General features: G+C 36.8%; 1 protein-coding gene across 1 annotated transcript in view; it reads left to right on the top strand.

Annotated features, from left to right (window-relative positions):
- Window positions 1-24882, top strand: part of LOC145685930 (uncharacterized) — a 113140-nt gene that overhangs the window by 47542 nt on the left and 40716 nt on the right. The window contains exons 4-5 of the mRNA XM_081758706.1: window positions 3558-3749; window positions 18516-18700. Coding sequence (XP_081614832.1) covers window positions 3558-3749; window positions 18516-18700 — 377 coding nt within the window. The remainder of the gene's footprint in view (window positions 1-3557; window positions 3750-18515; window positions 18701-24882) is intronic.

Here is a 24882-nt window from a genome sequence, read left to right as displayed (position 1 = left end):
GATCTCATTATTTCTAATATTTCAACGAGAAGCAAGTGAATATACTTTAAAGTTTCGTAGGATGTTTCCGTGTTTTTTTTATTTTATTTTTTATTTATTTATTTATTTATTTTTTTTTTTTTTTGTAGAAATTTGGGATGGAGGATTACTCATTTGTCACTCAAAAAGTTTCCGTAAGGAAAGTAGGCATAAAATCTCACAAGTCCCAAGATTATTACAAAAGATAGAAGCTTTTTCAAAAACTTACTCCTATTACTAATGTGATTATTTTACCACGTATGCAGATTTAACCAGTCGTATCAAACAATTGCCGCAAACTGTGGGTTCATTATCACCCACTCACCGCACAATAACGAACATGACTGATTAAACGTAGTAGTAGTAAGGAGGTACGTTGGAGTCACATTTGTGCCCCTGGGTCGTGGTCGCTGGACCAATGTTAGTGAACTAGAGGTACATAGGACTAACCCCACAAAATTCTGCAATGGGCACTTTAGGCCTATCCACTAAATTTTGGAAGCGGTACATAAGATCCCTCTAAATTTTAGAAATTACAAAATTAAAAATTCTGTATGGTACTTTGGGACCGTTGTATGTACTTGTAAGTTTGATTGGTCCATCTTATTTCCTATTATGGGTAAAAATTGCAAAAAAATGTAAATTTCGGAAGTTTTCACCTAATTTATCGTCTTTGATGACGCTTCATCACGTTATATGGTTATATGGTTCAGTATGGGATTCGTTCTCTTTTATAGGACATAGGTATATTGATACCTCCCTTCTAAAACTTTGGAAGAGGTACATAGGACTACCCCTTAAAATTGGAAATTGTCAAAAACAAAATTTGACAAATGTTCTCTAGAACCCAAATGCATACCATAGTAAATTTGGGTAGTTCTCCTTATCCTCTTCCATGGGTAAAAAAATAGCCGAATTATTTAAATTTCCATCTCTTCGCCATGTGGTTGGTCCTTGACTTAATTCATCTTCTTTGCGGATGCTTTATCACGTTATCTGTTTACATGATTGAGAACAGGGTTCTATTCTCTTTTATATGACAGGCATGTATTGATGCTTCCTTCTCAAAATTTGGGACGGGTGTGTTTACCCATCCCTTTTGCTCTGACACCTGTCGACAGACAAACGGACAAAGCCATTCTAAAGACTTCCGACACTTATGCATAGCTTAATCTGCAAGTGTAATAAGGGCGAACATCGAATATATTCTTGGGACACTGAATTGGTTCTGGAAAACCGCGTCTTCCTATATATTACCGTTTGTGTTCTGTGGTGATCAACAATGCAACAGAAAGCGACAAATTTCTACCACTTCTGGATTAAATAAAAGTCAAATTCATTATATGAATCTATTCGTGTTACAAATCTATGCTTCTCGCTATTTCTTACCGCTCTTGCTCTGGTGCCAGCCGACAGACGAACGGATGGATAGACAGACAGATGAACATAGCAGTTCTATAAGACTTCCTATATGTATGCATAGTATACTATAGTTTGGAAGGACTAACAAATGAAATGAATTCAGTTTGTTTTAAGAAAATTATCGTTTTCCGTTTCTCGAAAAATATTTCGTTTTTCGAAAAATTTTCGTTTTCCGTTTTTCGAAAAAAATTTCGTTTTTCGAAAAAAAATCGTTTTCGTTTTCGTTTCGTTTTCGACAAAGTATTTTTCGAAAAAATGTGCTCATCCCTAACACATAGACCTAAGACCTATTTTATGGCAATGTTGCTTTGAAATTAATATCCTGTATTTTGTAACCAAAGTACAAAAATACTTTAAAAATTACAAAATTATGATCAGGAAGACATGGTTCAACCACAAAGCAAACTAAATATTTTAATGGTAATGCTATCAATGCTTGCCAATTAAAGAATTAATTATTATTATTTTACAAAAACGTACAACTCTGTAAAAGAATAATACGAACACACGTAAGATAAAATGTCTTTTTTTTTTCATTTGTCATTCATTAAAATTTTCATTGCACTATTTTGGGCTGCTTGCGCTTTCGCCACCTGAAAGTAAACTAAAAAGAATATACATTAGTAACAATATAACGACAAAAGACACAGTGCGAAACAAATATTGGTTTAGTATAAGTTTCTTCTGAGTTTTTCCTGTCTTTTATTATCTCTTTTTATATTATTATTATTATTATTATTTTGTTTACTTCTTGAGATTGCACCGAACATTCACATTTAAGACACATCAATAACTATATGACACTAAACACAAGACAAAGGTAGCGTCTTTCTATTCCGGTTTTCATTCCAAGAATTTTTTTATTATTATTTGTGAACAGAATTATGTATGTTAATGTTTTTCTAAATCTAGTTTGTGTTCTATTCTTTCCTTCTTCTGTTTTCAATTCTTCTATTCCACGTTTCCCATTATGTATTTTGTTAATTCTTGGAACTTGAGTAGCTTTATTTTATCCTGTCTGATGTTTTTCCATGTATCATTTTTGAGTTCATCTCTGATATATCTTCCCTAGTTATGGAGTGCACTCAAGTCCATGTTATTTTTCTACATGTTCGGGTTTCTGAGCCATTCCGCAGATACATGTCTGATTTTCTTCTATTGTGATCCTATATAAATGTGACTTAAAAGGACCATGGCCAGAAAGTGTTTCCAGGGTCTCCTTATTTAGGCTTGGCATTTCTTTCCTTAGTATTTGTATTGTCGGTATGTATCCTTTTAGTTTCTGTGCTTTACTTGAGCGTTCCCATTCCTGTTGTCATCTCCTTTCAATAATTTTATCTAACTGTTTCGTTGTTTGGAATTTGTCCTAGTATTTCTAAAATTTTTGTAATTTCGTTATTTTTCGTCTACATTCTATAAGCCTCTCTTAGTACCAGGAAATGTATTGGTCCCTCCTGAGCCAGAACCTGCAGAGCCTCCGTTGACATGATTTTTATTACATCTAAGGAAATATTTATGCACAGGTTGGTCTATACTTTTTGTCAAATCTTGGTGTCAGGAATCACCTCCCAAGCATTGTCGGTGTTGTTTTGAAACACCCTGAACTTTAACTTCCCACATTCACACGCTTGCTTGTCTATTTTGAAACCAAACATTTTTATCCTTTACGATTTGCCTCCCAAAACTCTGCCTCAGACTTTCTTCCAGAATATTTTGTTCAGAGGCAGAATGAAATTGTAAAGGGGACCACTGCGATACTATTTGCTAAAGGAAGTGCCCTCCACAAGAGTGACATGTAATCACAAGTTAATTTATGCTAGTTCCGGGGGAACAAGTGTCCATATCTGTGGGGCTAACTCACTACCTCCAGAACTATGCCTGAAAGAAAAACACTGGTCAACCTTTGTGGAGTGGCACTCGTATTTAGTAGGTTTAGAAGTTACAGTGAACAGAAATATGCTGTCTTGTAGTTTTAATTCTAAATACAGATATCAGGTCCAAATGTGAAATCAAATATATATATTTATAATATCTATTGTAAACGAAATTGACAATTTCACTTAACATGAAAATTTGTTGCAATAGATTGATATAATTTAAACTATTTTTTATTGCAGACGAAGAGCAAACTAGAAGAAGAACTACAGAAAAATGAAGACAAACTCGCAACTTTAAAAATAACGTGTGAAAACCTGAAGAATGAGATAGGATTTTTAAAAAGTGAACGAGATGCTTTGGAGAAACAATTAGCTAATGAACGTGAAAAGTTAAAGAAACTGCGAGAGAATAAAAAATTCCTTAAAGAAAGGGTATGTTTTACGTTTTGAATAGTAGTACCGGTACTCTTGGAGAAATCTTGCTTGACTGTATTGTCTGAATACAGGTTCACCCTATTTATCTAATGTACCTAGATGAAGCCACTAATCCAGTTGATCAATAGTATGGTAGGTAACTATAACCAAAGAGATATATGACGTTCGAATTTCAGAATTTTATTATAATATACCCCTGCGGGACAGGGATAAAAGTGGGTCTGAAAAGGTAGGGGGATGCATGACGTCACGCCATCTCCCGTGCCTATGTTTGACCATTGTAATTTTAGGAAGTGGAGGGACGCCATAGATAATTTTTGGAAGTGGAGGACGTTGTCACCCACATTTCCTTCACTGTTACCCCTGCTGCGGAGGAATAATGGGATACGGTCATTTCGAGATGAGCCGAAACTCCCTTACTAGTTACATTTGTTACTGGATGGAAATCCTCTAGCAAGTTGTCTACAGGCATAATCCATGCTGGCACCAGAGGAATGTGGCAAACTCTCTTCCCCTTTGTAGCACCAGGAGGCGTCCCGACACCACGACTTATCACACCCAACGGTTTGACCACAACCTGGCACACAGTAGAAAATGATGGTGTTAAAACAATGCAAATTTTAATACAGAGCAATAGTACCACCACTTTTGCTTGTTGTTTCAACACCAAGGGCCCGGCGTTACGAATGACGTAGAACTGGCGTTATAGTTTGGGAGCCAAGATCGAAAACCTTTGTTTGTGGTATGGCAAAGGTTTTATGATTGAATTTGATAGTTTAGTATGTGTGGATTTCGAAACCGCTTGATACCACTTTGTCACCTTTGGGCAAACTTAAATGTTCAAGATGGCGTCCAATATGGCGGATTAAATATATATATTGTAAATGTAAAGCGATTTCTCTAAACAAAGTGTCCTTTTCTATGTTTTCTGGGTCGGAGGATTAAAAAAAGTCCACTTCTTAAACGAACTATAAAAATCTAAATATTCAAGATGGCGTCCAACATGGCGGATGAAATACGCATATTGTAAATGTAAAGCGATTTAAGTAATTAAGGTGCCATTTTCTATGTTTCTCGGGTCGAGGAATTCAAAAATGAAGTCCATTTCTTAAACGAAGCTACAGAAATCTAATATTCAAAATGGCGTCCAATATGGCGGTTCAAATATGTATATTGTAAATGTAAAGCGATTCCTGTAAACAATGTTTCTTTTCCTATGTTTTCTGGGTTGAGGAATTCAAAAATGAAGTCCATTTCTTAAATGAAGCTACAGAAATCTAAATATTCAAGATGGCGTCCAATATGGCGGATCAAATATGCTTGTTGTAAATGTAAAACGATTTCTGTAAACAAGGTGTCATTTTCTATGTTTTTAGGGTCAAGAATTAAAAGTGAAATGTATTCAATGTTAAAATGTAACTTTATTTTCGAAATATTTCTTAAGTACTTTTTAATGAATAATTTTACAGTAGTCATGTAACAGCAAAGAAATGTAGCTGATGTAATAGAAGAATAGAATAATATTCAAGTTATAAATTACTACTATTACATCAGCTATTCTTCTATCACATCAGCTATATTTTTAACATGTCGTGAACAATATCTAATTAATCCTCAATCACTAAATCATCTTCAGTATCATTTCTTATTCTCCCAAAGTATGCGGATTACAACAATTGTCTCCTGAGTATACGCAGTGACAAAGAATGCTGCACGAAATATTACTTGACCTACAGTTGCATCTCATTGTTGAGCAGGGTTTATTTGACCGACAGAAACACTTAGTCATGCCTAAAATGTCTTGGAGAGCTATAGCAGTGCTTTTTGGAATGGTAATGGGAATCAGCTGCTTGTCTTCGTTTTCAAATCATCCAAAACAAACGGGATTGATATCTGGCAAAATCGCGTTACTTGCTGCCAGTTACAAACATACTTGAAAGTAAGCCCATTTAACATTTTGTACAAAACTTTCAGTTGTTGGTGGAATAGATGAGAAGGCTGTGTATGGAGGAGCATGAAGCTGTGCCTGGCTAGTTTTTCTCGCTCAAAAGCTATTCTGCACTCTGCCATGTTTAGAGATTTAAGTCTATAACAAACAGTGACAAACTTCATAGCTTCTTTTAATACGTCTGTTACATCACTATCGATGTGACCTAATTTCTGAAGTTTATAGCCAGCATTGAGACATTTTAGAACTTTTCCTGTTCCTATGCTGTAATAACTAGCAACAGTGTCATAACCCAAAAGAGTGTGGGCTTTAGGTAAACTTAAAATTATATTCTTCTGTTTTTCAACTGTAGCCTTAATGTCGACTGAATCCCTTGCTTTTTTTAATGACACTATGTAGATTTGATTTGACATAGAGAGTTTGTAGTAATAATAGAGGATAAGGACAAATACATCAGTATCGTCACAAATAACATGGACTGTTTAATTGCCTCTTTCTCTCACTTTTACAAGCAGCTGTTTCATCATCATGATATCTGCCTCTTCTTGAAAGTTTTGTAAATCAATTCGGTCTACGATAATACCACATTTTATTTGTATGGGTGATGGATCCTGATTGCTATTGATGAGAGTGTTTCCTAAGCACAACCTTGCCACTTTGTTGACAACATATCTGGTTAAAAGTTGAATCAACTGTTGCTTATTGTCACTATTCGTTGAGATTGCCTTCTGTGCAGGAAGTGGCGCTTCCTCTGTCAAAATAAACCTCCTTACAGACTGGTTCCCTCGAGAGCCCTCGTGGATAATACCGTATTCATAATCTGTCGAAAATTAAGTTGACGTTTGCTTCTAGCAAATGTGCAATGATTTTATCACAGAAGTTTTGCAAGAAATCTCTCGCTGACCAGTTCACTACCCACAGATATGCTCAACCATCAATAACAATCAGTGAAGGTTTGCTACAAATTCTGGCTGACATAGATGTGGCCATGTTAGTCTTTAAAATAGATTTGCCTTTAGTTTCCTGAATATGGCCATCATCTGTAAACATCGATGGAGGTGTTGTAGCAAGTTCATGTTTTACAACGTCCAGCATGTTTATTTCTTTGTATATCTGAAGGGCTACAACCATAAAATATAGTAACGTTGCGTCTATTGCAACATAACTTTTAGGTCCAGCATTTTTCGTCCCTTCATCGATTTTGATAATGCCTCTATAAACAGGTGCATAAAATCCATTTGGCAAACTTTGCTCATATTTGGAGACCACAGATTTTCCTATTTCGTAAGCATTGTCTACATTTGCCTCGTCTGATGCTATTTTTCCGGATACAATATTTACTAATCCTTCAGGATGATTTACTAGGCTTAAAGGCTGTATGCACATCTCTAACTTCCTTGCCAATAGCACAATTCATTGTTATGCCTCTTAAGGAAGTTTCTCTTTTATCATACCCATATCTAATGTTTGACCATGTACCATTCCACAAGCCATTGTTATGCCTCATAACATGTTATCCACTCAAGAAGTGTTCATGGCATTCTTTCCATAAACCTAAGATATAGCATATCGTAAATACAGTGAAACCTCTACTAACGGACACCTCTATAAAGCGGACACCTCCCGTAACGGACACATTTTGTAATCCCCAAACATTGCAATAGGGAAAAACATATTGGCAAACCTCTCTAAAGCGGACACTCTCTAGTACGGACACGGACAGTCTTTTCTGTCTTTTATAGATTCTATTTACCTACGTATTACGGACACTTTTTCTAGAAACAATTTAAAAAGTATAGTAAAAATTCATTTTTCATATATGTCACTAAGGAAGCAATGTGACATTTAGCTTCCTCAACTGTCTGCTCAGCAATCCAGATGAAGCGTCTCTGTTTAGCAACAGTCTCATGTATTTTGCATGCATCCCACTCCCACCCAAGCTATTTTAGACACAAAAGTGATTGACAGTTGCCCGACGTTTGGGATGACATGTTATGCTACTGTCCCTCTGGAATCTCTGACCAAGCAGAAGACAAGTTTGGTATTTTTTGCCCGCGGTTATGCATATTGTTTCAAAAAAGACACTTCTGGACTGCAATTAACCAACAAATTAAAGCGACATACTGAAAACGTAGTAAGTAGTGATAAGTGTAAAGTGCTGAGAACTATAGCATCTTATTTCAATGTTGTGCCTCGAACATAGAGTGTTGGATGGCAGAGGATAATGCAGGTATCGTAACATTTTGGTAATATTCGTAAATACACAATTCATGCAAAAATATTTTTTTCTAATTACATATCACCTTGATTACTAATTTACGTAAGAAAATATTGAAACCTCTTTAAGGCGGACACCTCTCTATAGCGGACAATTTTTGATTTCCCACGGCTGTCCGCTTTAGAGAGGTTTCACTGTAGTTCCAGTGACCAGCAGCGGCAGAGTAAGGCAACATTTCAGATACACAAAAAATGTGTAGCCACCAATCTGCTTCTTTTTCGGCCCTCAGAAATGACATCATCAATAAAATGGGCTTAATACTCGTAAAGGCAGTAAACGCACAAGCGAGTATTGCGACTTTGCTCACTCTTCTTCTCCAAATTTGCCATTATACTTTCAAGAATGTTACTTCAGCATTATCAATTATTGGATGTAAAATTTCTTCAGTAAGAAGCCGTAAAGCTCGCATGTTTTGAGGAAACATTTTTCCATTTAACATCAGCTTCACAATACCAATGCACAGTCCAGAATTTCTGTTAATCCGCTTCCATCTGACATGCCATAATATCATGTGTTATTAGACTACTCCATATAAAATATGGACATATGTTCTCACATATCATTATTCTTCTTTATTAATACAATTTCTTCACTTCTAGATCCAGAAAACAGAAAATAACATCTTAGTTAAGGATATTACTTTGTATTTAAATATGTATATTTGATTTGCCATGTTGGACGCCATCTTGAATATTTAATTTCTGTAGCTTCGTTTAAGAAGTGGACTTCATGTTTGAATTCCTGGACACATAAAATATAGAAAATGACACCTTATTTACAGAAATCGATTTACAATATGCATATTTGATCCGCCATATTGGGTGCCATCTTGAATATTCAAGTTTGCCCAAGGATGACAAAGTGGCATCAAGCGGTTACGAAATCCACACATACTAAACTATCAAATTCAATCATAAAACCTTTGCCATACCACAAACAAAGGTTACACGTATTTTTCCCGTTTGACACCCGGACTATTATTGATTTGACACAGAGTGAGTTGCGATGTGATAATGACACCGCCACGATGTTACAGAACTAGGTGAATGAGCCAAAGAATGCAGAAATAGGAACAGCATCATGATGAACTTTCGATGTGTAGGCTACTATGTACAGTTAATACTCCCAGCTAGCATAGTAAACGAAGGCTATTGAGATACTAACACTAATACCTGTTATTAACCGCCAGTGGTCAGTGAAACGTTTCTTTTACTAAGAACAAGGATTTAGCAAAGGTGTCACAATCGCCTCATAATCCGATGTATCAGAAAGATACACTTGTACTCCCCATGACTTTCATTCTAGGGTCTTTGACATAAGAGTTAATCAATGTCTCTTGAAATATACAAGACTGCAATTGTCGCAGGACCCGGTGGCTCAGTGATAGAGCGTTCATCTCTGGTGCATGGGGTCTCAGATTCAAACCCTGCTCCCGCCAAGTGAAATTTGTGGTGGACAAACACCATTTGCGTGGTTTCCTCGGGGTTCTCCCGTTTCCTCCCACTTTCTTCATTTCTCATCATCACCGTCTCCTTTATCCTAATCGGCATAACCATGGGACGTAAAACTCAAATATTTCATTTCAGTTTTCATTTCATGTTGTACTGTATTTGTTACTTCGTAGCATTTATGTAGATAATTGAGTTCGTTGGCAAATGGTCGGCAAAGTGGTCAATTACAACGTAAGCCCAACGTTGGCGCTTGGTCAGCTAATGGTTTCCCACTGTTGGGCCGTATGTCTGTAACAATTCCTTATTTAAACTAGGCTGAAATGTATGAGTTCCATCGTTATTTATTAGATTATACGTCCAAAAATTTAAGTAGGTATAACAAAATGAAAATAGAATAAAGGTAAGTGATCTAGCGTATTTTGAATACGTGTATGAAAGAATAAATTTCAAAATATTTTGAGCTTTTTAAGATGAGAATTTTAAAAGATGAGAATAAAAGATGGGCATAAAAAATGAGAATTTTCCTTACTCCGAAAACGTTGTTTATCGCAAACTGTAGCTAAAATATAATGGTCTCTTATTAGGAACTAGAATGAAATTTAGATTATCTGAATTAATGAGTTCTGGACATAACTCGAATATGCCAGTAGCGTATACTGGTTTGATGGCTTGCACTATTACTAACCTTTATAACATCTTACATTATTATTATTATTATTATTATTATTATTATTATTATTATTATTATTATTATTATTATGAAGTTTACTTTCTACGTTATTTTACATCTTCAAAATAAGAAAAAACCTTACAACATACTTTCCTTTTATCAAGTAGATGATTTTCTCTTCACTAGCAAGACTTATATTATCCTATTAGTATTACAGAACAATGGTTGTAAATTTCTACCTTCATTTGTACCATGAAGTATTCCCTACATTTTGCTTTGGATACGTGGTAACCAGGGCTGCCCGAAGAAAATTTCCTAGAGGGGGGGCCTATCTCTATGGTTGCTATATTGCATCTGGTATTTCTAGTATTTAATATACGTAGTTTGCTATATTACGTATACATTTTCGTGAGCCAGGGAAGGTCCCGGGCCCCACCCTGCCCTCCCCTTCGGGCGCCCATGTCGTAACCCTACTCAGCAGAGTAAATGAAAGCTGTCGGAGAGGCGATTAGCCAACGAAGAAGCCTCAGTCTATGAGAGCCTTGGCAACGAAATGCAAATAATGAAACAAGTATTTATAACAGCTATACAAACTATTGCAAAATGTTATAAAACACAAAAATTTCTCAACCGCTACGGAAAACGACTCAAGGTGGCCGAGACAATTCCCAGAGATCACGACCTTGTCATTACTCGTATAATTTCCCTTTACTCTTCGCTCACTCCCAAGAAACCAATTTCTTTATAGGCAACTGCTCTTACCTGGCAGCCCGTTCGTAAGCTGTGGGTGGAGGTGAAGCGAGGGGAATGCACTAATACAATTCTTGGTGTGGTAGCTAGAGAGTGGTTTCTGCTGCGTTGTCATATCGAAGAGCTCTTAAGTTAGCGAGACAGACCGGATGCAAAGAAGTTAGTGGATCTTTCTAAACACATACAGTTCTTAGAAACTTGTATCATTGAAAGAATATAGTAAAGTATAGAATTATCAATATAAATTAGTTTATATTATAATTACTTTATTTTATTATAATAAAGCCCACAAAAATTATAATAAAGCCCGGTAGCCCACAAAATACGCCACTGGAATATGCAGATGTCTGGCGTACTCGGGGAAATTATCAAGAAAAGATTATGTTGAGAAACCATCTCTAAAGTCGCTTTTGATTAATAAGTAGGTTTAATGTATGTTGAAAATAAGATCACATTTACTAAGTTTTGAAAAAGATGTGGACAATTGTAATTAAGTATAAATTTTAACGTTGTTTTAAGATAAAATTGTATTTTTACGAACAAATACGTAGAGTTTGCATTTTATTTCTTTACTGATTTGAGTGTAACATTCCTTATAACCTGATACCTATCTGAATGATTGAAGTTCGGATAATTTGAGATTTAGTGTATTACGAGGGTGTTCAACGTGTGCACCACGGTCTTCTAGTCGACCGCAAGACGTTAAGAAGTAGCCCGTGAAGGTCTGTGTTCCTCTGTGTATCGATCACTGTTATTTTTTTATGGTTTCCACTAGCTACTGACCCGGGATGTACTTGAACCTGAACCCACAAAGTAGGAGTGATATATATATTTTCTGAAAGCTTGGGTCAAGGTAAGATCAAAACCGGTTACCAAAATTGGGGAGGTCTCATGCTTGGAGGCAGCACTTCACTCGTTTTTATTAAGATCTTTAAACCTGTCTATAAAGTCCGTTGCAACCCCGAAAAATCTGAAACGGTGAAACAGACATGAAAACAGAAAAACATATATTTCACCATTTCAAAAGTACAACGTATCAAAGTAAAATAAATTGTCCCACAGTCCCCCGCAGGGTCCAAGACGGGGTCCAACTCAAATTTTTTAAATGGAAAGGGGGGTCAATTTGCATATCGTATGAAAGTTGGTGTTAAATGAAAGAAGATAAATCAAGTCTCGAGTCTCTACGATAAGCCTGTGTAAAATGTCGGTGGGTCAAAATATGAACACAAACGTGATGAACTTGAAACATTCTAGTCTTTTTTTTTTTTTTTACACCTGTCTCAGTTTCTGATTAATAGTAGTGGGCATAAACTTTTCAATGACGCCTATGTTGACATTGTGACTCACCGCCATTTTGCACAGGCTTTTCATCAAGAGTTGGGACGTGTTTCATCTTTCACTTAACATCAGCCGTCATACGATACTCAACTTGAACCCCTTACCCATTTCAACATTTTGAGTTGGACCCCGTCTAGGACCTTGCGAGGGAATTTGAAACATTTTCTTATTTTGAATCATTATACTTTTGAAATAATAACATATCCATGTTTTTGTTTTTACACCTATCCCAACGTTTGATTCATAGGAGTGGCCATAGACTTTGCAATGAAGATTGTATTGATATTTTGGGTCACCGCTATTTTGCACATGCTTATCGTAGAGAGTCGAGACTGGATTTATCTTCTTTCATTTAATACAAACTTTCATACGATATGCGAGTTGATCCCCCTTTCCATTTAAAAAATTTAAGTTGGACCCCGTCTGGGATCCTGCGGGGGACCCTTAGACAATTTATTTTACTGTGATATGTTGTACTTTTGAAATGATGAAAGGCATGTTTTTTTCTGTTTTTATATGTCTCACCGTTTCAGATTTTTCATGGTTGCAACGGACTTTGTAGACAAGCATAGAAATCTTAATAAAAATGGGTGAAGTGCTGCCACCGAGCAAAATTAATGACACCTTCCCAATTTTGGTAACCGGTTTTGATCTTACTTTGATCCAGGCTTGTAGGAAATATATAAATCACCCCCGCTTTCTGGGTCCAGGTTCAAGCACAGAGGTAGGTAAACCGCCAATGATTTTTGATATGAAAAGTAGCCCTCAAACCTAAAAATGTTACCCACCACTCGTATATAATAAACGAGTTGTAACTATTGAACGTGACTCCCTTCTTTTTTACTTAATTCCTATTCTTCCGTTTGGAACACCGGCAGGGCAGCATTGAAGAAGTCTTTCCATCTCCTCATATCGCTGGCAAACCTCCTCACTTCTCCCTAACTTTTCCGCCTTCCCGTGTTTCTTCTTCTAGACTTTTTTAAGGGCCAATCTTTTTGTTTTTGCTCATTGTGAGTTACAGTCTAGCGCTGTTTTCTCTGTGGCTCCCATTCATTTTCTTATGACATATTCAGCTCCATGTTCTTTTCTTTTTTTATTTTTAATTTGATCGTTTATTGAACATTGGCTAGTTCTTTTCCATAGTTGTTTGCTAGTAATTATTTCTGACCATCTTATCTTTAGGATTCTCCTTAGGCATCGATTTACAAATGTATGCAGTTGTTTATTAATAGATGTCACGTTCCATGTTTCACAGCCATACAATAAGGTTGGTTTCATATTTCAGTTGCAAACTTTTTTTAAAAAATATTAGCATTTCTCCACATTGCACAAATATTCCATTTGCTTGTTAAATTAGTGTCTTGACGTCTTCCTCTGCCCAGCCCATTTTCGTCACTATATTTCCTAGATATAAGAAAGAATCTACTTTTTCACGGTCCATATAATCAATCAGGAGTTTTTGTATTATATTTGCATTTATTTTCATTGCTTTTGTTTTTCATGTGCTTATTTTTAGATAAGCTCACTTATCTTCCTGTTTTAGTAGTTGTAACTTTTTTCCATATCTCTAAATCTTTGAGCTAGTGGCCAAATGTCATCTGCGAGGTCAAGATCTTCTAAACGTTGTTTAATTCCCATTCTATACCATTGTATTCCCGTTGTATTCTCATTGTATATATATCTTTTGTCTTTCGTTCTCTAACTTTTCTCAAAACTTTATTCAAAATTACTACAAATATTATTGGCGATCCTCGTCTCACTCCCTAATTTATTTTTAAAGCCTCTCTGTTAATTTTCCTTCCTGTATCACTTGATATTCGTATCCTTCATAAATTTCCTTAACAATGTTTACAATTTTTTGGGGGGATATTTTAGATGACGTATTTTAGACCTATTTACAAAGTCAAAAGTCTTTCCAATATCTATGAACATTAGGTATAATATATTCTGCCATTCATAGAACTATTTTCGGAGTTAGTCGAAATGAATGTATCAAATCGGTACAATTTCGATGTTATCTGAAGTCTCCCTATTCTTTCCTAAGTTTCTCTTCAGTTGGTTCTTTGATTCAGTTTAAAATCATTCTAGATAATATTTTACTGTGAACATAGAACAAAGTTATACTTTCTCGGAGTTTTATACTTACTGTGACAGGTCTTTCTTCGGTATTTTACTCTTAGACCTTCCTTTCATTCTTTTAGTAGTGTTGCCAGTTTTCATATTCTCTCTATGTGGTTGCATGTATCTCCCCATTGTATGTTCATCCACTTTTATCACTTCGAGTAGAATGTTGTCTATTCCTAAGAATTTGCCAACTTTTTTTTCCTTCAGAGCTCTTACTATTTCTTCATATGTTGGCGACTCAATATTTATTCTAGAGTCCATTTCTGTATGTCTTTGGCAATTATTATTTATTACTACTTCTTGTGCATTTAGAATTTCTCGAAAGTGTTCCTTCCATATTTTTGTTCCTCTTGTACCGTTAACAGCTTCCATTGCTTATCTTTGATTGACTATATACACATATTGCTAAATATTTTGTGATTTTATATAATTCCTTAGCATCTTCTCTTTGTTAAGTATCCTCTGGTCGTTTGGCGCACTTGTCTATCGTGGCACGTTTCTTAACTTGCTTATCAACGTCTGCATATTTATGCTGGACCTGTGCTTTTGACCTCCTACGGGCAAATTTCGTAACTGTTTGCGTAATCACAACACAAAATTTGCGATTTAGTTTGCGATAATTGACGTACCAGTTCTAATGATTTTTTCACATCATTTTGCATTGCGTTGTGTTGCTGTATACAGAGATTTTACGGAATGTGAGCCCTTGTCTTCTAGTACTAAATTTAGCTTCTATTTTTCTTTTGCAGATTATATTCTATGTATTTTCCTTTAGCCAGTCTTTCTTTTTGTTTAATCTTGTAACTAATTATTTTTTCTCTTACGTTATGGTATACATTTTTTATTTGTTTCTAACAACTCTCAATGTCCTCTTGATCTCCTCTTACGCTTGTAAAACTTTGATAGTGGTTTCTAATTTCAATTCTAAATTAATCTCTTTTTCTCTCCTGCTTTTAATTTTCCTATATCGTATCATTTGTTTTGTTGCTCGATTTTCTGCTTGATTTTCTGTGAAGCCCCGTCTTGGAATCTGGTCGTCGAGCTCCCGCCCTTCATGATTGGAAGAGAGGACTTTGGCTTGGCTTCGGATTGGTCATAGTCATTTGACACACGGACATCTTCTACAGAGAACTCCTCCTCCTGACTGCCACCTCTGTGGTCAACGCTTGACTATTCGTCATCTTCTTGTGGACTGCGTGCCAAGTGCGCCTGTGCGTGCTCAGTTTGGCCTACCCGCTGACCTCCGAACTCTGCTCAATGATGATCCTGGCATCGTCTTGAAGGTGTTCCGATTTCTGCGACATCAGCAAGTTTTATCCGCCATCTGACTTTTCTGTGTGCCTCTGTGACTGTACAGTATTCTGTTATGTGGATGCACCGCTTTTAACGTTTCATGTATTATTTATTATTTTATCTTGTACTTTTCTTTTTCTGCCTGGTGATCTGCGTGACTGTTTTTGTGCGTTCCTTATGACCTTCTGTTCAACGGACAGTACGGATTTTTAGCTGTGTATGTTTGTGTTTCTTCGCGTTTACTGTGTGTGCTCCTACCTAGTGATGGGTACTAAACGACCTCCGTCGTCGGCGCACCCACCCCAACCTTTTCAATTCAATTCTGCTTGATTTGATTTGATTTTGAGTTTAACGTCGATTTCAGCAGCGAGGCTATATGAGACGGTCGATTTTCTGCTGTGATGCTATAATCTTCGCTTGAACTCTGCTTGCATTAAGAGATGATCATTACCAACGTTTGCTCCTATCTAATTCCTAATATTTGTGAATGATCTTCTGAAGACTATGGTTATATGGTCTATCGGGGTTTCAGTAGCATAATTCGAGGATACCGATGAAGTTTGACAACATTCTTTTTATGTGGGAATATAGTACATATATTGCTAAATCTGAATTAGTACAAAAGTTAACAATTATTTCTCCATTCTCATTCACAGTTCTTACTTCGTGAGATCACACAATTTATTACAATCCTTGGTTTTCGAACTCAATTTTTGCATTTAGAACTCTTTTTTACATTTTTGATTGTTTCTTTTTGTTTTTTGAAAGATTCTTGTAGTGACTAGTAAAATTTCTGTTTTTCTTTTATTGTTGAAGTTTCTGTTGTTGTATAACACTGGTAGATAGTAACGTACGTATCTTACTTTAGTCTTAAATTTACCAGTAAGTATATCTGAGACTGGATGCCATTATATTAATGCTCTCCGTGCAGTTTTACTTAACATCAATGCTCTTTCCCCCATTTCTATGTAGTTCATCGATTCCATTCTGTCCAGAATAGAGGAATGTACTTCTATTTTCCGTCTTATTCTCTCCAAAATCATCTTGTTTCTCATCTCAACCATAGGTTGGTGGGCAACATGGAAATTTTAAAACTTTTCTCTCGCTTGGTAGAGCTCTTTTATACTTTGATAAGGATTCTTCTTCGTAACTGCATCTAGATATTCTATCCTTGGCCTTCCTCTTCCTGGTTTTCCTCCTGCCTTTCCCTCTATCAATACGGTGATCCAATCGGAGTACCGAATAAGATGGCCAAGCATGCTGTTTCTTCTTTTTCCTATTGCCTTCATGATCTTTCGTCCTTCATTCCTTTTCCTTTCGGTCCATGGTATGCGAAGCATTCTGCGCTAACACCACATTTCAAATGCTTCCAGCTTGGATATTTCAGCTTTTCTTAATGTCCATGTCTCTGATCCGTAAATCGCAACGCTCCATACCAAAGTCTTAATAAATCATTTTAGAACGTACAACGACACATTTCTTGATGTTAGCAGTCCTCTTTTCCTATTGAATGCTTGTTAGCCTGCGCTATTCTGGAACTTACGTCTTTGTCACTTCTTCCGTCCGAGGATATTAGACTTCCTAAATAGGGGAACGTATTAACGTCTTCGATTTTCTCTCCATCTAGCCATACGTTTGCCTCTTTCTGTCCTGCTCTTGTGCATTTTATCACTTTGGTTTTCTTCTTATTTATCTTCATTTTGCATGTTTTTTCCAGTTGGTCGTTTAGGCTTGAAAGTGCTTCCTGCAAGTCTACATCGTTCTCCGCTATCAATGCTATGTCATCAGCAAACCTAATTGTGCTGAAAACCTGGCCATTTACTTTTACGCCTTTGTCGTTTTTATCAAAGAATTCTTTCATAGCTTCTTCTATGTAGACGTTGAACAGGAGATGTGAAAGTCCACATCCTTGCCTCACTCCTTTACTTATTTTTGCTTCCTTCTGATCTCTTCCTTAAAACAGCTGTCTGGTTTTTGTAAAGTTGGTGTACTATTCTTCTGTCTCTGTAATCCATCGTCAGATTCTTCAACGCTCTGAACATCATATTCCAATCCACGTTGTCAAAAGTTTTCTCTATAACTACAAATGCTATCACAAGAGGTTTGTTTATTCTGATATTATGTTCCATGATCAACCGTAGACTCAGTATTGCTTCCTTGTTTCCCTTTTCCCCTTGAATCCAAACTGGCCCTCCGATGGCCGTCCTTCAATTTTCCCTTCCATTCGTTGTGCGATAATTTTGCACAGTATTTTTGAAGCATGGAAAGCAAACTTATAACGTTCTGTGTTCTTCGCATTCCCTTGCGTCTTTTCTCTTCGGGATAGGTACCAATATGCTTTTGTCGAAGTATTTTGGTATTTCTTCCGAGATGTACATTTCATTAACAAGATTAAATAGTTTCTTCTTTGCTGCTATTCCGAGATTCTTAATCACTTCCGTTGGTTTAACCACCTAATTTCACTTAGCCTCAAATTGTCTAGTTTGTAATTTCCCATTTCCTTTACTAGGCCTACCTGCTTAATTTACTGGGTTCTGCTAAAGTTGTTACGTTCCAGAAGCCTATTCTCGTCTTTCGTTTTATGTCAAAGGTCGGTAGCGACTGACTATTTCCTAAAATCATTTAAGTTTCAAGTATGCAAGGATTAGTCTGTAATATCCTATCATGGTGAAGGGACTGCCTTCTATTTGCACCATGCTTCCAAAGGCATAGTTGTCTAGCCTACAAGCTTAAGTCTTATATTTTTATCTGCTCAATTTTGTAGGGTGAATTGTTCCTTCTTATTCCAACCCTCTTCCTTTTTCATTCGAGTTTGGGGCCGCCAACCGCCCCACTAAACATAATATGCATATGACTTTTGTGTAGTGAATCATTTTAAAACCTTTTAAACATTTATTTTTTCCTACGACAGATTCATGGAATGGAAACAACAGTAAGTGAAAAAACAACGAAGATTGAAGAGTTGCAAATGACGTCAACTGAGCTCGAAACTAAGATCGAATGCTTAGAGCATGAGAGGGAAGAGAATACGAAGCGGATACAAGAACTGAATGAAGAACACGAGAGAGTGATCTTGGAACGAAACCAGATTCAACAGTAAGGAAATAACTGTCCAATACTTTCGCTCCTGGGATAATACAGGGTGTATCAAGAGTTCAGGACCGTAGGCAACTTCGTTTTCAGGAAAGATATGAATAAATGTAAAGAGAAGAAAGTTGTTGAAAATAAGTGATCTTCAATCTAAAATGACGGATCTTTATTACTAGCACCAACTGTTTAGACTCGACACTGGTTTATTCACTCTATGTTAAATGAAAAGGCAACATTGCCAATTCAGTAGGTTGTTTCCTTAGGTTTTCACCATATTGACAATACGGTATTTTTCGGAAACGAATTTGCGAACATTTATTAGTAGCACTTCTAAGACTTGAGTTTATTGTGTTGATAACTTTTCTTTTATTTTCTAGGTAAGGTTTTATTTACTTACACAACAACGCGTACGTTCCTTGTGTTACCTTTGTATGCCCTTATATTCCATTCGAACGGTCTGCTGAACTAGGAACGCTGCTTCTTCATTCAACACATAGTGTCTTGTTGGTGTGGAGCGCAAAGGGCTGGTGCGATTGAAAAAAAAATTCACCAATTTAGATAGAAAACCACTTATTTCCAGCAACTTCCGTTTGTTTCCGTGTTTTCATACATATCTTTATTCAAAAAGAAATTGGTCTTGGCCCCGGATTTTTGATACACCTGGTATAGTTATGGAAATTCCAGATTCAGATAAGTTTAATGCACTTTTAAAAGATGTAGCTGGTGTATTACGAGGGTTGCACTGAAAGTTTCGAGAAAATGATAGAACGCAAGAAGATGAAAGAATAGCAACTTTTTATTGCTTTTCAAAGTATTCCCCTGTGCAGCATACCATTGTTTTTTTTTATGGAATAGAACCAGTGGTGCTATTCTAATCTTTTAACAACCGGTTCTCTCTCTCTCTCTCTCTCTGTCTTTATATATATAGGGTGTTCCACTAGGAAAGTGCCATATTTTGAGGAATGATAGTATTGGTCATGAGAAGCAATCAATCGACCTATCGATGAAAAGACCACTTTATTTTGTACACATTGTTTCGAAGGTACATATCTCGAGAACCAATGAAGACATTGGAGTCATTCAAAAACGTGTTGCACGTAATAGGCGTTAGGGGCCGTTCACATATTATGTAACACTGTTTTTGATCAATTTTATTCTCTTCCTTATCACACTTCGTAATGCAAGGCTGAACCCCTCCACCTTTGTTACATAACGCTTTTTTATTTTTTTATCAATTTTGTTATTTTGGGGTTACTACCATAAAAAAATAATTTTAATGGCAGAACTTTTCATTACAAAATGCTTGTATTCTAATAAATCTGCAGTTCTTTTTCACCAACAAATCAAAGTACTTGAAAATGGTAGTACCGTAATATTATTTGAACTCCATAAAGTTGTTTAATTAGATAGTCTTAATTCTTCGAAATTCCATATTGTCGTTTTCCTAAGGAGATCGCACTCAACCTCTTAGGTCGGGTGATTGGCAAGGAGGAAGTTCTGCAGGAAGATTCAGGTGAAACAGGATCTAGAGAATTGACATTGACCTCTTTTTTTTATTTTTGTGGAATCCAGGATGCTTCCTGTATTTGAAGTTTCCTAGTGTTGACGATACAAAGAAGTTCTCTTTCCCGTAGATCACAAATTCAACGTTGCTGCACACATAAAGGAGTAGGGACATCTCGTTTGTGAACAAGCTTACGTCCATCTTCCTTGGACTTCAGTTTACCCCTTTTCAAATTCTTCTTGTCCTAAATCAGTGCCAGAACGCAAATAAACTCAATTTCTCTTGCAAAGTTCAAATCTAAAGATAAAAATTCAGTATGAGATGAATATCCGACTAATTCGGCTTTTAATATCTTATTTTGTTTGGATCGTTCTGTCGCGGAAAATATTATTTCACGAAAAAGAGATTTTTCTGTTTCACATGCAAAACCCCTTGGAAGAATACAGTGTTTAATGATTCAAGTCAAAATTTTTAAATCTACTCTCATAAATAGCGATACGAGTGGAAACGCGAGGGCAGTTTCAAGTTGTAGTTACGATCGCTAACAACTAACTCCAGAAAATGGTGTAACGTAAATGCATTGCAGCGATAGCCACAAAACAGCTTTATTGTATTGTAATACACGCAGGGTTCGTCACCAGTCATACTGGTGTCTAGTAGCGTCTTCAAATCCCTTCTGCATGATTCAATGTATACAGGCTGTATGTTCTCAGTTTTCCAAAACAATATACATATTTACTTATAAAAATGAAAAGAACTTAATAAAATTATTTATTTAAAGGATTGTATATAAACCTGAGAATAAAAATAAAGATTAGAGAAAAAGCACGTTGCGTAACGAAGACATTAACCCTTTCCTCCCTCGTGTCATACTTACAAGGGAGGGTCACGAAGTTGCTCCGCTGAGATCCTAACGAGACAATTGTGTTTGCATTTGATATATTATAACTAGATGAATCCCAAAGTTATACGTGCCACCGAGCGGAATGTCGTGAGTTACAACATATTTTGTAATGTAAAATCTACCCCCCCCCCAAAAAAAAGTGACAGAATAATTTGAACCGAGTCATTTGTTCGGAAACGGTTGGATAAATGAAAAACTCGGCAAATATGCATCCCATCATTTTCAAGGACACACTTTTTGGGATAAAATTGTTCGCCCCAGGGTTACCCGCAGGGTCCCAGAAGGTGTCAAACTCAAAATTTTCAAATGGCAAGAAGAGTTAAGTAGAAAATCATTTGAAAGCTGTTGCAAAATGAAAGAAAATGGAGCAAGTCTCCATTCTCTACGACAACCCTGTGCAAAATGACGGTGGGTCAAAATGTAAACAAAACTTAATTGAAAAATCCATGGCCACTCCTATAAATCAGAAACGGTGAGACAAATGTGTAAACAGGAAAGGAAGTATGGCATTATTTTCAAAGTACAACGATTTAAGTTAAAACGTCTTGTCCCAGTGCCCCAACAGGTCCCAGATGGGGTCCAACTAAAATGTTTCAAATGGCAATAGGGGTTAACTAGCACATCGTTTGAAAGCTGTTGTTAAATGAAAGAAGACGGAACAAGTCTCGACTTTCTACGACAACCCTGTGCAAAATGGCGACGGGTCAAAGTGTAAACAAAAGCTTAATAGTAAATCTATGGCCATCTTGACTCCAAGATGGATGCTTAAAACCTATATCGAAATGATATGCGTACCAAACTGCTGAAGCTAGGAAAGTCAAATTTGGCATGCATGTTGATAAGTAAGTGACGAAAAGATGAGAAATGTTCAAAAACGCGACATCTTGAGTTCAAAATGCCGCAGTATGTATCGAACGCATGTCCAGCTCAAACCACTGGTGTTAGAGAAGCGAAATGTGATATTAACGTTTATGGTTAATAGCAGATATCCACAAAATACCAACGAGTATCATTTGAAATCTAATATGGCTGTCAGCGTGAAAAATGAATTTGCATATAAATATGCTATTTTTGGAATATTGTTGCAAACCAACAAAATTTCCGCAGCTCGATGTACTAAAATAATTTATACGTGGTTAGGTACTGCTCGCCAATCTTGTAAATGAATGTTTGTGTGTGTGTGTGTGTATTTGGTATTGCTTGAAATATTGAGATCAAACCAATGAATGGCATACAAATGTAACCATCACGAATACATTACAATAGAGTCACCAACCTGACTGGTGCAGCATGTCCTTTATGTATGAACTACGTATGACAAAGTTAGAAAAATACTCGAAGGTATTCATCTTTTGTTTACCAGTATGAATAGAAAGTCAGAGTTGTGTGTTCATCGCATATTTGTTATATTCACGTAAATGATATCGAGAGAACCATGACGAAAGTGCATTAGGAACAAAACATATGTGTTGTTACAAAATGAAATAATAGTTGAAGTGAATCGAAATTCAGTTCTTTAGTCTTCCCATTGTTTCTAAATACATAATAGAATGACATAGGTTTTAAGCGGCCATCTTGGATTCAAAGTATCCATATACTTTTCAATTAACTTTGTGCTTACACTTTGACATGTCGCCATTTTGCACAGGGTTGTCATAGAAAGTCGAGACTTGTTCCATCTTCTTTCATTTAACAACAACGTTCAAACGATGTGCTAGTTAACCCCTATTGCCATTTGAAACTTTTTAGTTGGACCCCACCTGGGACCCTGTTGGGGCACTGGGACAAGACGTTTTAACTTAAATCGTTGTACTTCGAAAATAATGCCACACTTCCTTTGCTGTTTTCACATTTGTCTCACCGTTTCCGATTTATAGGGGTGGCCATGGACTTTTCAATTAAGTTTTTGTTTACATTTTGACCCGCCGCCATTTTGCACAGGGTTTACGTAGGGAGTAAAGACTTGCTCCATTTTCTTTCATTTTGCAACAGCTGTCAAACGATTTTCTACTTAACTGTCCTTGCCATTTGAAAATTTTGAGTTGGACCCGTCTGAGACCCTGGGGCAAACTTTTTATCCCCAAAAATATGTCCTTGAAAATGATGGGATACGTATTCGCCGAGTTTTCCATTTACCCAGCCGTTTCCGAACAAATGACTAGGTTCAAACTATTCTGGCAGCTTTGTAGCTTTTACATTACAGGATATGTTGTTACTCACGTTATTCCACCCGGTGTCACATATAAGTTTGGGATTCATCTAATTATAATATATCAAATGCAAACATAATTGTCTCGTTCGGATCTCAGTGGAGCCACTTCGTGACCCTCCCTTGTTAGTAACGCAAGACCGAACCTCCTCTCCCCTTTCGCTGCGTTGACATTGACTTTTTTCTTTGTGGAATCAAGGATGCTTCCCGTATTCTAAGTTTCTCAGTGTCGACGATACAAATCGTAATATTTGGACGACCCCTTAAATACGTATCACATTCATTACACTCACAGATTCTAGTATCCCGAACAAACTCCCGGAATTCATATTCAAAATGTCTCTACATTGAATTGAAACTATTTAAAGTTGCTTGTTTTCACAACAACACAAGCGAGCGGGAAAAGTACAGAGGTGTTTTCACTAATTTGTTTGGCATCTTTCTTTCAGTCTTGGTTAGGTCATGCGTGTGTGTGTTTATGTCTGGGTATAACAAACGGTTCTGCAAACTAGAAATATGTTAACAACCGGTTCTAGCGAACCGGTGCGAACCTGCTGAATAGCACCACTGAATAGAACGGTAGAACCATATCTTGAAACAGTTATGCCTCTCCAAAGTTGGTACCTGTGAAACATGCAGTTTATATGCCTCGATGGTTTCTTCTGGGGTGCAAAAGCGCCTCCCACTTAACATGTTCTTGATTGTTGGGAACAAAAAGAAATCACTAGGGCCTAATCAGGTGAATAAGCCGGATATATCATGACTTAAACGTTTTTCTGGCCTAGAATATCACTTGTGGTAGGTGCTGTGTGCGAGCTGGCATTATTACGATACAGAACGATTCAACGGTTGGGGTTGGACTGTCTGCTGACATATGGTCATGTACCATTCTGCATTGACTGTTCTACGATTCTCCAGTGTTCGTATTTGGCTCATGCCAATGCCTAAGGTCCTTTGAATTTCACGATAAGTCAGTGTTAATTAATTCACGAACAGATTCAATGTTTTTGGGCACAATGGCTGTCGATGGACGATCTGTACGATCCTCATCACTCAGGCTGACCCGACCACCACCCTGAAACCACCTGTAAATTGTTGTCTGGGGTAGGGCTTCATCAGGAAAAGTAACAGTCATTCGACGAACACACTCTTGCGGTGGAAACCCTTGACGAAACTCGCAATAAATCATGGTACGGAAGTGTTCTACCGTCAGGTCCATTTTTGATCACGACTACCTCACTTCAAACTGATGCCCTGCAGCGACAGATTCCGAGTTGCATTTAGAGTGAACAAAGATGACAGTTTATAACTACAATCAAATCTAACAGAAGTATAGGGGCCGCGGTGGCTCAGTGGTAGAGCGTTCACATCTGGTGCATGGGGCCCCGGATTCAAACCTTGCTCCTGCCAAGGAAACTTTGTGGTGGACAAACACTGTGTGCGCGGGTTTTCTCGGGGTTCTCCCGTTTCCTCCCATTTTTTCATTCCATCATTTTCATTCATTTCTCATAATCACAGTCTCCTTTTGCCTAACCGGTATAACCGTGGGAAGTAAAACTCAAAGATTTCAT

This window comes from Thermobia domestica, chromosome 5 (genome assembly GCF_964235325.1).
Source record: "Thermobia domestica chromosome 5, izTheDome1.hap1.1, whole genome shotgun sequence".
NCBI classification, from domain to species: domain Eukaryota; kingdom Metazoa; phylum Arthropoda; class Insecta; order Zygentoma; family Lepismatidae; genus Thermobia; species Thermobia domestica.
Note: the sequence above shows the minus strand (reverse complement) of the source record. Positions and strands in the feature narration are given on the sequence as shown.